This window comes from Fistularia commersonii, chromosome 23 (assembly GCF_037954325.1).
Source record: "Fistularia commersonii isolate RoL2024-O1a breed Wild chromosome 23, RoL_Fcom_v1.0, whole genome shotgun sequence".
Taxonomy (NCBI): domain Eukaryota; kingdom Metazoa; phylum Chordata; class Actinopteri; order Syngnathiformes; family Fistulariidae; genus Fistularia; species Fistularia commersonii.
Window position 1 is genome coordinate 7,074,907 of NC_141306.1, and position 13,379 is coordinate 7,088,285.

Genomic DNA, 13,379 nt, shown 5'->3' on the forward strand with positions numbered 1-13,379 from the left:
TAGTGTTCTTTAGGCGTTTCTACCTGTGCAATAATATATATAGTAACCCCCGATGGAATCTAGCCTTAATGTCATGTAAAAATGAAGTTACCCCTCTGACCGTATTACACCGCAAAGTACCGCAGTGACAGGAAAGAAACCCGACTCAGTGAGCCGAGACAGCCCGGCCTGTTAAGACACACTGAATATCCAGCCACGGCTCCCCAGAGACCAGCAGCTCTGCCGGCTGGGGGGAGGAAGAGGAGGCTGAGGGGCCAGCAGGAAGTCTGATTCACAAATATTGGTGAAATTGCTGCTGGAGAGGTTTTTGTATTCTATTCTGAGTAACGTGCTCTCTCTAGGAAGCAGTTTCTCAGAGCAGAGGAGTGTGATCATGGCTGTTGATTTCACAAAGTTGTTTAAAATTCCAGTCATGTGTCGAGTGGATTAATGGCGCCATCTAGTGTCCAGAACCACCAGCCACGCTCCTTTGTCAGGCTCCCTGCGCCTGACAGTTATTCAAATATATATAATAATCCTGAGAACCAAAGGATCCACCCTGTACCTCCTCTCCTCAGCCACCATTTACATCTGGGGCGGGGGGTCTGCAGCATGTGTGGGGAAATCGAACAACGGCGGGACAGTAAAAGATGGTTCATACAGAAAAATCAAGAGTATCCCAGCGGTTTGCATATTATAGTTTAGTAACGGGATTTTAATTATTTTCTTCAAGGGCTGTTCATGACAATGGCCATTAATAATGTTAATGATTATGCTGCAAATAATAATACAAATACAACTAGTTCTGTGGTTACTAATACTTACACTTCTACAATGACTACTAGTACAAACACTTTACTACTACCGCTACACCTACTATCCCTACTCCTTTTATTGCTGCTTCTGCTCGTGGTACTTACATTTAAGAAGAGTAGGATTTTTACATCATAAAGATGAGATTAGGATTTTTTTTTTTAAACACATAAGACCTCTGGATGCAGTATTTCTCAATCAAAAAGAGGGAATATTACGTGAGCCTATTATAAAGGATTATATCGATTTAATCACATGCGACACAATTCTGTTTTCAATACGTTGCATGATAAACGCAGTACCTCAGAAAAGTTGTTGTTGCTCCAACTGTATATTTTAGATATTTAAAAACACTTTCTTGGAAACACAAGAAATAAATGGTGGCCACTTGTCTGTCTGGTTAGAGCGGGAATATACGAAAGGGTTATAATGATAATAATGATCATTTGTTTACATGTTATTGCTGATTATTTTGTGCGTTTCAACCATTTGCTGAGATATGTTAAATGAAACATGGCTGATACACACATACACATGCGCACACACACTGTCACAGGGTCAGCGCTTACAGCATGTGTTTTATGGTCGTGTTTAAATATTTACTCCAGTTTTTCTTTCAGGCCAATGGGGTTTCTATTACCAGCGCTCAGTGCTGCTCCCTCTCTCCTCCTCTCCTCACCTCATTCCTCACTTCTCTCCCTCACCTCTGTTTCCATTGACAGGTGTGGATTGTAACATGTCGGAAATGAATAGTGACCAGCTGCACAGGATGACCTTGGGGATTTACTCAGTAAGTGAGAAATACTCTATGAGTGAGTGAGCTGCTGTGTGAGGAGGAGAGGGAGGGCTTGTAAACATGGTCATGTTGGTTTATATTCAAAAAGAAACAAACCCGCAATGTATTTGTTGTGTTTGACTTTGACGCCTTCTTTTATTACCACTACAGACTCATCCGTATGAGTGTTGTTGTTATTGTGCAGTGTGTGTGAATCCTGCCCTGACTGTATTATAGAAATGGCTGTTTGACTATCACACAAGCGTACTTTCCAGTCTGCATTCAAGAGCCCGGCCCATGAATTCAAAGCGTTCCTCTCCTCCTCTGTCAAACCGAGCCGCTGCTTGCCGTCACAATCCAGACCCGGAATACAAACAACCCCGGCTAGAGCGAAAGATTTTCTCTGCTCCACTTCAGAGTGTTTTCTTCCGGAGATATCTGGCGCTGGAGCCTCAGCCCGGCCTCAGTGAAATGCCTTTTTCTCTTTAAAATGTTTAGAATAAAAGCTCATTTTGGTGTGTGCTTGCAACATATTCCAGACTTAACCCACCGCCGTCCAAGTGCAGCACCGCCTGACATTTGACATTTCTGCTGAAAGAGGACTCCGGAAGTGATGATCCAAGTGATCTCTCTGGAAGTCTTATCAGAATGTTATGAGCAGCTACTTCCTTGTTCCATGCAGCCATCAATAGAGAGATGGACTTCATTTTAATTTCAATGTATTTGCCAAAATAGAACCAAATTCAAGACTATGGGGGCGATAAACTGAAGGACCTCAGCCTGGCATAAAAACAGAAATATATCTCCGTAAACCAAGTCATGAAGTGATCGATCAGCTCCGGCGGTCAATACAACCATCTCATTGTTGATCATGTCATCCCAATAACAAACCCGGCAAGGGGTTTATATTACAGGCCGACAAATTATGAAAAAGCGACCGCAAACCAAGTTTCTGTTTTGCATGTGTGTTTCTCTAACAGAGCTTGATGGACGAGTTCAACCCGAGCCTGCAGAAGCTGGTGTTGCTGGGAAACAGCTACACCCGGGCCTTCCAGGGTGAGACAGGGAGACAAAAAACGGTCGCCACAATTTCCCTCCCGTAGCTCATGGCCGACGTGTCACGCTCGATCCTCTTCTCTGCGATGTAAACAAAGCTTCCTTTATAAGCCCTCATAAATCGCTAAGCGCTGCCGGTGCTAATCACCCAGCTCGTCTGACGTGCGTCGTGGACCTCGTTCCAAAGTCCAGGTGCTTGGAGGAGATCCAGGAGCCGTGACCCCGGCCGCGACCCCCGGCCCACTGACACACAAAACGATGGCCGCTGAGGTATTCGACCTCTCGGTCGGGCGGAAACGTTTCAAAACAATGAAACATTCCCAATTGTTGAATTCCACGCCACCGGACGTAGAGATGAGGTCTTCACAGCGCCGCGGCTCAACTTTCAAATGATACCCGAACGCGTCTGCATTCCTCTTGATTACCAAAATAATAATCCTCTCCGGGACCGTCGCCGTGATTTGAAATGCAAATGAAGCTGCACGACGGAAGCGGCTTTAAAAGGTGGTTTTATTCCAAACAAAAAAAAAAAAATCCACTGACTTTCCCCCCGTCCCTAAAGTGTCCCTTCTGTTTATCCCAGCTTGTTTTAGCAGTCATGTTTTCTTTTTTTCTGTTTGGTCCTCATCAACTTACATTTACTTTTGTGTGTTCTGTGCACGTGTGTATATCTGTGCATGTGTGTGTGCGTGTTTCAGCTTTGGTCGTGACTAGCGAGGCCTATTTCAGCACGCTCTCGAAGATGGGCGAGCGAGCGCTCCGCAGCGCGTCGTCGCAGTCCATAGGTGAGCGTGCAAATCTACATTCACTCGTTCGTCCTCATGATTAGCGGTGAAAATATCCAATCCCTGGAAAGCGTTCCTGAGATGCTAGTTCTCGGTGCGTGCGGGGTGTAACAGGTAAGATCGACCGCCAGATTTAGACAAAGGGGATGAAAATGACCCCGGCAAAAGGCAAGCACGTGAAAGGGTGATGCCATGAAGTGATCGATCAGCCCCGGAGATCAATGGAACTGTCTCACTGTCAATCTAAATAATATGATATTACCGACCTATACATTATAGATATCCATCTATATACACAGAAATAAACCTGCACTTGCAGTTCCCGCATCTGGAATCCAGCAGAGCCTCATCCAGGACCTCGCTGGTTTCCTGCTCAGAGGGCGGAGCAGAGTCCCTTGCATGATCTTTTATTTTCACATAAAAATATGAAGGTGCCGCTGTAGACTTTAGGTTCAAAGTGAAACTGAGAGACTCATCTCCGCCCCGTCCAGAGGATCTGATTCGGACATCAGTTTTTTTTATTTTTTTCTCACCAGAAAGTTCTCACAGACTAACTCATGAATCTCGATCCGTCTGCTGTTATCATTTCTCTCATCCAGGGTTCTCGCAGACGCCGCAATGTTTTTTTTTTTCCTACGATAAATTCAAGGCGAGCAATGTGGCATTCGGGATAAAAACGAGCAAAGGAGGTGTGACAGAAGGCGCCAAGGAGTAATGGCAGGGTCTATAGCGGGTTTATTACAAGCAAGGTTGATTGTCTGTTCCTGCCAACCAGGAAGCGAGCATTCGGCGTTTGACGTGTTTATGGCTATTTATTAATGGAATTCAACAGCTTTTCTTCAAGGGACAGAGTGAACCCTTCAGAAGAGCTTTATGACTGCTTTTACAGTTTACAGGAATAAGCAGGTGTAAACTGCATGCATGGTGTGTGTGTGTGTGTGTGTGTGTGTGTGTGTGTGTGTGTGTGTGTGTGTGCTTTTGATTAGCCTTTGAGCAAAAAACAAACAAATAAGTGAAGGCTAGTATATATGAAGTAACAAAATAGAAAATGTTAATGTATAAAAATAAAAGTTCGAAGATATTAAAATGGATAAGCAGGATAGATAATGAATGGATGAATGATAAGATATTAAGATATTGATCAGATTCTGAGCTGAATGTTTTAAATCGCACAGTAGTAAGAGATTTGATTCGCTGGTGTTGAACGACCTCGTCAAGGTTTAGCGAAAAGATTGTTTATCATCTCTTTCAAGGTTTTTAAAGGTAGGACGTTTGAGTTTAGATGGATTTCTTCTTTATTCCTTTTATTTCCTTTTAATATAAAATGTTGTGTCGCTGGTGTGATAACAGCGCAGTAACAGATCACAAACCACCAGTGGATAAGCATGAGGACCCTCCCCTCATATTTGACCAAAAGACGGATACATTTCCATGATGGAAGAATAGTAATCCTTCATTCTGGTTCTCCCAGGAGTGAAAGGTGGATCAGATAGATGTTCGCCGCTCCTGAAAGGGGTCCTGGACTGAAATGTTGCTCCCTGGAAAAAAGTATCTGACCCAAAATGGAGGTCCTTCAAGGTCAGATGTAACACGCATTTCTTGTCTTGAAGGAGAAATTCTGATTCAGCTCTCTGAGAACCAAAGGAGACTGACCCTGGAGCTGGAGGGAGTGGTACGTACCCCCCTCCAAAACAGCAACCCCTCACACACACATACACACACACACACACTTGTAAACACAATAACATGTGTTCTTTGAGTTGCTGCTCTTCACCGGGCCTTCCACGTGTGTCCTTCCAGTTCAGATGGTTTGAGGAGGACATCCTTCAGGAAATGGACAACAACGTCAATCTGGACAAAGATTACATCGCAGTGAGTGAGATGTGGGTCGACAAAGGAGATTAAAACTAATCACTGGAATTAGTCGATGGCTTCGGATGATTAGTCAGGTGCCGGAGTGAGTTAAGGGATACATTCGTCTAATGTGGTATGACACACTTAACTCCCAGATGTTAAAGGAGTAATGATTAGCTCGGCTCCGGTGTAGAATAGACTTGATAGATATCGATCTGTCCGGAGGTTGTGTGTGAAGCGGTCGCCTTGATTGCAAACTCTGTATCTTTGGTGATGATGACCATGACTGTGGTCTTTCTCCTGGCAGAGCAGCAGGACCCTCTATGAGATGAGGGCCCACAGCGAGGCCAGCGCTCTGGATGCACAGCTGCAGAGAGGAACCTACCGGGTTTGTGGGTTTTCTTTCCCGCATCCTTCGTGTACCGTCGTACGTTTGATGAATAGGTGTCCGTCCAATGCGTGGCTCCTCAGGATTGTCGCGATTACGTGCAATTTCTCCGGGAGAGCAATGCCGAGGCCCTGAAGGAGGAGGAGCGGCGGTACCGCTTCCTGGCTGAGAAGCACTGCAGCCTCCTGGACTCCATCTCCAACCTCATGAATAAGGTCAGCACTCCAACATTTATTTGAATTAATGAAAATAAATTAATTAGAAAGGATTTAGATTTAGTTTAGTTATCATAATACAAATGTATTGACTGCATACAGAGAGAGTATCTATAAGAATAAGGGTCCTATTTTTATCCTCTATTCCAGCAAAGTGTATTTAATCCTCTGCAGCAAAACAACTTAAAGTGCCGACGCTTAAAGTTCCCCTCAAGCCGTCAGACCTTGTCGTATCGGTCTGATGTTACCGATGACGCGTCAGCTTGTCGGCGTCAGGTCAGCGTCAAGGGTGAATTTCGTTTTTATAAAAGCATCTCGCTGGCAAGCCGGAACAACCCAAATGGATCAGCCGCACATTACGACATTGCAGACTCCATTTCCCCCCCGCGCGGCGCTCGTCGCTTCGATGACAATTATCGTTATTGCTGTTTTCCGCGCCCACGAGGTCTACCCGTTGACCTCACGCCCGCCGTCAGCAAAACACTAAATGCACCTGTTTGTCTGAAAAGGAGGCGGGATAAGGCTAATTCCTGGTGCGGGGGGTTGGCGTCTGGTGCAAGGGTCCCTGTAGACGAAGCCGTTATTGTTATTTCCCTGACGGGTTCCATGATGAAGGTTGGAGGTCATACATTCATTTTATACAAACAGACAGCCTTCTCTATTTTTTTTTAAAAAGTTAATTGCTCCATCCATACTCACGAGCTTCTATACATCAAATACATAAAAACGGTCCTATCTAATAAATGTGCAACCTATTTACTGATTATTTATGAATATGTATCGGGTCTACAATGCACTGGTTGTTTGCATTTAATCCATATATGTCTAGTTTATGACATGTGACTGCAACTTTTATTAATACTAATTCATTTGAATGGCGGTGTCTGAATATACCCGACAAGCGACCTCACAGATGGCGGGGGCAAAGGCGGCAGCTGATAACGCGCACGTTGGCCTGTTGCAGCTTTTATGGCAGGTGTAAACAAAGTTGTCGGAGGCAGGTGTAGCTCCTGAGTGACAGTCTCTGCTTGTAGACACTAATGGATTCCTTATCTTTTTAAATTTTTTGTTTTTTTGTCTTTGAACTGCAGACGGGGGCGCCCCTGCAGCAGAGGGCTGACATCCTGCGGAAACAAGTAAACGCCACGAGGGAAGCCGGAGCCAGGCAGCCCACTGTGGTCGACAGCGCTGTCAGTGCAGGGAGTACCTCAGAGATATCTGTGTTTTGTGCGGCTCATTCAAGCAGTTTTGGCTGCATTTTCAAAGTGTGCACCTGGTGACTGAGAACATTCCTCCTAAAGGGGGAAAGATGTGAGAGGAGGTCTGATTTATAGATATTATGAAAAAGAACAAGAGAACTTCAAAACATTGGGGTTCTGATATCACACAGCACTGTGGAGGCAAACCTGTGAAATGTCTCCACAGCGCCCTCTAGTGGTTGAAATGTGTATTTATATATTTTTAATCGATCAGCATGAACCACATTTCGGTTCCAGGAAGTGTTTCAGGAGGAAAAACGTTAGACCCGGTATTCATCGAGGGTTTAGAGATATTGAAACATGGTGAAGTTGAATCTCAAAATTCTTCATCTGACTCCTCTCGCTATGTTAATGTTAGAGTTTGAACAGCTGGAACACATAATTGGGAAAAGACAGGCGGAGGCGTTCCATTCCCCTACCATTCTAATATTACTGAGGCGAGCGTTCTGCAGTTAAGAATGTGTTGTGATCTTAACCCCTCCTCCCCTTGCCCACATCTTATCAATCATTGTGATCATTTTCTATTCATTTGGGTCTAATACTTCATTATAAGAATCACACACACATGCAAAAGTGAGTGAAACCGTCTTAGTTTGAGGAGCTGGCAGCTGAGCCCAACACACACACGCAAACACACACAAATATGTTGTAATAGTGAACCAGCAGACGGGGAGCGGTGAATGCATCGTTGAACTGCATCATGCTCCCTAATGTTTGTTACACAACCCTTGAGTGTGTGAGGGGAATTCACAAGATGTGCAATGATTATCTGAGGGCAAAAAAGCCTGCGTGACGAGAGCAACGTTGTGTGAAGGTCAAAGTGTAGCTATAGAACTCGAGAAAAAAATCAAGCCAATCCAGATTTCAGGTGTCGTTTACTTACAGGCTCATTGCCAGTGTGTGTGTGTTTGTGTATTCTGGGATGTTTTGGATAGCTGAATAGTGACGTGTCATCAGTGCTCTGTCTGCCGAAAGGGGATGCCATGTCATCTGTCCACTTCCACACAGGTGAGGAGGAGCAACGAAGAGCAGCCCGTCGGCAAGGCGCCGTCCAGGGGTGAGTCATTCATTTGCTTGCGTGTCGGCCCCCTCGGCTGTTTTCCGGCACAACGTTGCTCGTGATTTTCGTATCTTTAAAATGAAACTGCGACTTTAGCACGTGCGGCCCCCGATACCTGCTCCAGTGTATCAGAGTTCATTCATACCCCCCACAATGCTTTCTTCATTGTGCTTTATCTCCCTTTCTCTCCCCCTAATCCGTTTCTCTCCCGTCTCCTTCATCATTTTGCCAATTGTGCACTTTCTTAACGCCTCCGTTGTTCTGTCCTCTGTCCAAACTTTAATTATTTGGTCCGCTTATCTCCAAGAGAGAGGAAAAAAATGGAGGATGTCCCAAGACGAGAAAAGATAACGCTCCGTCCTGTATTCCAGTTTCTTTTTCCCATTAAAGCCTTGTATGCAGCTTCCCGTTTTACCTGTGCGGCTGATGAGAGCGGCCCTCCTCTTCTTCGTCTTTTTCCTCCTCCTCTTCTTCTTCTGTGATTGAACTCCCCGCCCAGCGTCTCCTATCCCTTGAGCAAAAGACACAGGTAATCGTGCAGTTAGCGGGCGTCCTCCAGCGACGGCTGACAGAACGTTTCGAGAGATGAATGGTTCCCTTTTTTTTTTTTTTTTTCATTCTACCACGGATCCATCATCCTTGGTTTCCCCGCGAGTTCGTTCTCTAGCAAACGTCCCGTTCCCTCTGTCTCCAGCGCCGTCGCCCCAGGGGAGCGTTTACCGCTCCGGAGGAGAGTCGGCAGGGGGCGGAACAAGAGCCATGAGAGCCAAGGTGGCCCACCAGCCCGGGGGCTCCAACGCCACCCTGCTGCCCTTCAGCAAGGGAGAGATGATCACTGTGCTGGTTCAGCAGCCCAGGAAAGGGTGGCTGTTTGGACGAGGCTCCGGCTGCTCCCGGTGAGACGTGCCCTCTTATTTGAAATACACATGGGTTACTACTTTTGGGGAGCGAGGGAGATATACATGTACAGTCATGGCCAAAAGTTTTGAGAATGACACTTTCACAAAGTCTGTTCCTTCAGGGTTTTTAGGTGTTGACCAGATGTTTCTATGGTTGTGTCATTCTCAAAACTTTTGGCAATGACTGTATATACGCATTCATATACATAGACACATGTACACATATATATCCCTTATGTTGTTGCTGTTGTTGTTCTCCATTCTGTCTATTTATTCATGGATGCCTTTGCTATCTTGTGTCTTCTAACTGTCTCTCTACTGATATTTATATTCATACTTATTTTTGACATTATAACTGTTTCGCTGCTTTTACTACAGTGATCTTATCTTATATATGCGCATGTATATATAATGACAAAGATTCAGATTCAAAGTGTTTATTGTCATATGTACAATCTGGAAACATGTTTCCCTGCGCAATGAGATTCTTATTTTGCTGTCCAGAGTGAAGCCACATAGGATTCCAATGTGCAGTAATGAGATTCAAAAGAATAGGGGTATTCATGTGCTTCTTAATATAATGAAAATTATCTCTCCATTAACCGACCCGCTGATTGCTCCTTATTGTTTTTTGTACTCTGTTCTCTACAATAAATACATAAATGGTGTCTCAATCCTATTCTCAGCTCCAGCCCAGAACCAATTCAGTAATAAACCTTTATAACACACGGATGTTCCTGGTTCTAAAGTGATTTATTCACTTATTAAATAGCACCAGATGGTATTTGGGGATAAGAGATCACAGATGTTTACATTGATTCAGGCATTCTTTTCCTGCTAAATACTGACAATTAATCGCTTACGTATATTATACGCACTGTCTCTTTAAAGAAACGTATTGAAACATGCATGCCGTCCTGTTAAGGAATACATTGTTAAAACAGATCAGCATTTTATAAATCCTTCATGTTGTGTTTTGAGCCCGTACCTGTCACGACCCCCTTCAAACTTCTCCTTTAGAATAGCAGTCAGTTGTCAGACAGCATCTCTGTTACCGGACCGTCGCCGCTCTGAGGTTTTGATCCCGGCTTCTAATTCATGGGACGGTGATTGGTCGACCCATATCTACACGGGTTCCATAGCGACGTTAATGATGAACGCGGCCTTTGAGCTGAAGTGTTTTCATTGTTTCCACTGGTGTTATATCAGAAGTGCCCGCGGGTGGAAATAGTCGGGTCATCTGTGTAGAATCGTCTCCGTCACTGTCAGGGAGTAAAATGGATCCGCTGCCCGTGAGGAGGGGAGTTTAATAAGTGTCAAACTGCTAATGAATTAGTTATATGCCAGGACCGACTTTAGAACGGGGAGAGTATTCAGAGTTTGAAATGCTTCACTCTGGCACCGCTAACAGGCCGTGGGCCAGACTTATGAGGGCTGGTGAGGGAGAATCTTCATTCACATACTGAACCTCATAAGACCCCGAATGAGGGACGCATATCAATGAATATGCGAGGGAAAACTGAGTTACTGGCTCGGTATTTGTTGTGCATCGTGTGGCTTTCGGCGGTAAAGAATGCTTTAAGATAACAATTCATTTATTCATTCGTTCATTAGGTATACTGCCTATCCTGCAGTCGGGGTTAAAGGGAGCCTATTGGGCGAAAGGCAGGGTCCAATCACTGGGCCACATATAGAGACGGACGTTCGCTGATCTCGTTGTGATCCAGCGTACCGAGACACACAAACAGCGATTGTTCTTGTCACTCCTGTCGTTGGTCTTTAGGCAGGGCTGGTTTCCTGCCTCCTACGTGGAAGAAGTGGATGATCCTCCAAGGTTACCTGATGCCGGGTAAGCGTACATACGTTTAAACAGATTTATGGTTGGTTATAGAATAGCGCACTTACTTGAAAATGACAAGTTTACCGCAGCAGTGTAAGCCCGGTTTTCCACACATTCAGGGGACGAAGCAGTGGTCAGCCTCTCAGTGGACAATATCTTTGTGATTTCAGGTATTTAGCTTAACAAAAGCAGTCCATTGAAAAAATGAATGGTAGATACAGGAAGGACATGGGAGTTTACATCCCATAGATGCCCCTCGAACAGTACGGTGCATGATTACACCATATAGTGCCTCCCAAGGTACCGCAGCTGTGCCCTCCATAGTGAGTAATCATTTGCACCTGGAACAGGCTAGTGTCGGACTTAAAACGGGATTTAATTCCACCTCGACTTTATCGCTACAAGTTCAGAAAGTTTCATGGCACTCTATATTCTTGATATTTAGCCTTGAAATCCTCCCGGGGGTGACAGAGAACAGGAAAACCTGCTGCCTGAGCCCAATACTGAATCAATTCTGCCCCCACCTCAGGCGGCCCCCCGTTGTTTCCGATTCTTTTCTTGTCTTAAATCCGGGTCGGCGTTAAAATAAGACTCGGAAAAATAACTATTCTGACTATTTCAGTCATTTGGGTGGCCCATTGCTTTGAGGAGGAGCGGCGTCTATCTAATCTGTCTCTCATCTCATCTATAACGCCGCTCGCTCAACCCCTCACCGAAGAACTGAATTAGATATGGGCTGTCTGAGGTCAGCCCGCAAACTTATTATTATATTTATACAATATTAATCCTTTTTTATTACCGCTACTTCTCGAGTGGCGAGCCACCGAGACGGCTGGAATTTTACATGACGACGATTACAGACTCCCCTCCGCTCCCATGTTGTTGTGTAGTTTCCCTCTGCGAGCCAGCAGCAGCACCAACAGTTTCCCGGATATGATGCGGAGCTCCAGCTGGACGGCGGCAGCGCCCCCTCCGCCGCCGCCGCCGCCGTTAGCAAACAGGCCCCCGGACATGCAGCCGAAGACGCCCGGTGCCGAGCGACGGGGAGAGTCTAACTCACAGAACCAGGTTAGGGGTTTTTCCACGGGTGATGGATTCCGGCGGTTTAATCAATGTTTGGACGTCGTATTTTCACATCAACCGGGGATGACCCGTCGGCAAAAAAAAAAGAATCAGAGAAAAAGGATCCGAAATGTCGGCTTCTTACTGAGCTGTGATTTCCCCCGTGACAGCGCGGGCCACGGGATGCTGTGCGCCCATCTGTCCAGCAGGGGCGCTGCGACAAAGTTTTGTTCTCAATGACCCCTCAGCCCTCGCTGTGGTGGATGCAAGGAGGGAGCTCCAGCTGCTGACGGTGCAGGGAGTGCCGTGTCACCTTTGCGTGTCTCCGTTGCACAATCAACCGGAGCCAAGTATTTCATTTTGAGTAAAGGGGTAAAAGTCGACCCCGTCAGAGAGATCCAATCCTGGTTTTGATGCTCTTTTGGCAAGTACAGAGAATTACAGTGACTATTAACACCGACCTGGTTTAAAACATCTTTTAACTTGAAGCAGCTAATATATATATATATATTTTTTTTTTATTTTATTTTTTTTTTTATATGTCATCCAAAAGACCCTGAAGACATTCATTTGGTTGAACCAAATTGAAAGTTCTGCTCTATTTGATTGTGCAACAACCACATTGAAATCTATACTTATATGCATGAGTGTGCGTTTTACCATGGAGCTATTTAAAGTGTTTGAACCGCTTTCTGTTTCTACTGGTCTTGGCGTCTTCTATTCAGAGTGTGTGAGTGCGGACAGAGTGTGCTTCGCTCGGTCGAGTTGCCCGTCAGGAGACGGTCACGTGTCAAATATCATCCGAACTTCTGACGTGTGTCTCCTCTCCGCAGCGCCAGCCGCGGCCGCAGGAATCGCTGTCGCAGCTGTTCGCCAGGTGAGAGCGCGGAAGCGGACCTGCCGCTCCTCTCGGACCGGAAGACGTTCCTTGGGCCGAAATATCTTCCGCGTGTAACCTTTCCTCCTCTCGCCTTTCCTTTTCTCCTCCCGCCTCCGTCTTCCGAAGAGGCGCCAACCCCTTTGCGACGGTGAAGTTGCGGCCGACCCTCAGCAACGACAGATCGGCCCCGCGCCTGCATCGCTGACGTTCGACACGGGAGGCGGAGGTCCCCGACCTGAATGTGTCACCTGTTTGTATATTTGGTTAATCCTAAATCCCTTTCTCCTGATTTCTAAAGAAATAACCCCCTGCCTTGTAAACATGCACCGGGGAGATGTTCTCAGATCTCGGCTTTTCTGAAATGAATTATTATTCGATATGGATTCCCGCATGTTTCTCCGTCCATCTGTGTGGACGGACTGCAGGGTTGAAAAGTACCCTCTTCTCATTTATTTATTACCTGATGGAACTTCTTATGGTCCGTTTTTGAGGATTTCAGTTTTCTTCACTCATG

General features: G+C 45.6%; 1 protein-coding gene across 1 annotated transcript; it reads left to right on the top strand.

The window, feature by feature from the left end:
- The first annotated feature begins 1,518 nt into the window (after positions 1 to 1,518).
- Positions 1,519 to 13,189, top strand: baiap2l2a (BAR/IMD domain containing adaptor protein 2 like 2a). The gene is made up of 15 exons (XM_086170378.1): positions 1,519 to 1,582; positions 2,548 to 2,623; positions 3,322 to 3,408; positions 5,019 to 5,080; positions 5,209 to 5,280; positions 5,570 to 5,650; positions 5,734 to 5,865; positions 6,957 to 7,040; positions 8,100 to 8,181; positions 8,879 to 9,080; positions 10,867 to 10,932; positions 11,642 to 11,668; positions 11,814 to 11,991; positions 12,819 to 12,862; positions 12,992 to 13,189. Exons 1-15 carry the CDS (start codon positions 1,529 to 1,531, stop codon positions 13,068 to 13,070), a joined length of 1,326 nt encoding a protein of 441 aa, XP_086026504.1. The 5' UTR covers positions 1,519 to 1,528; the 3' UTR covers positions 13,071 to 13,189.
- The last annotated feature ends 190 nt before the right edge of the window (positions 13,190 to 13,379 follow it).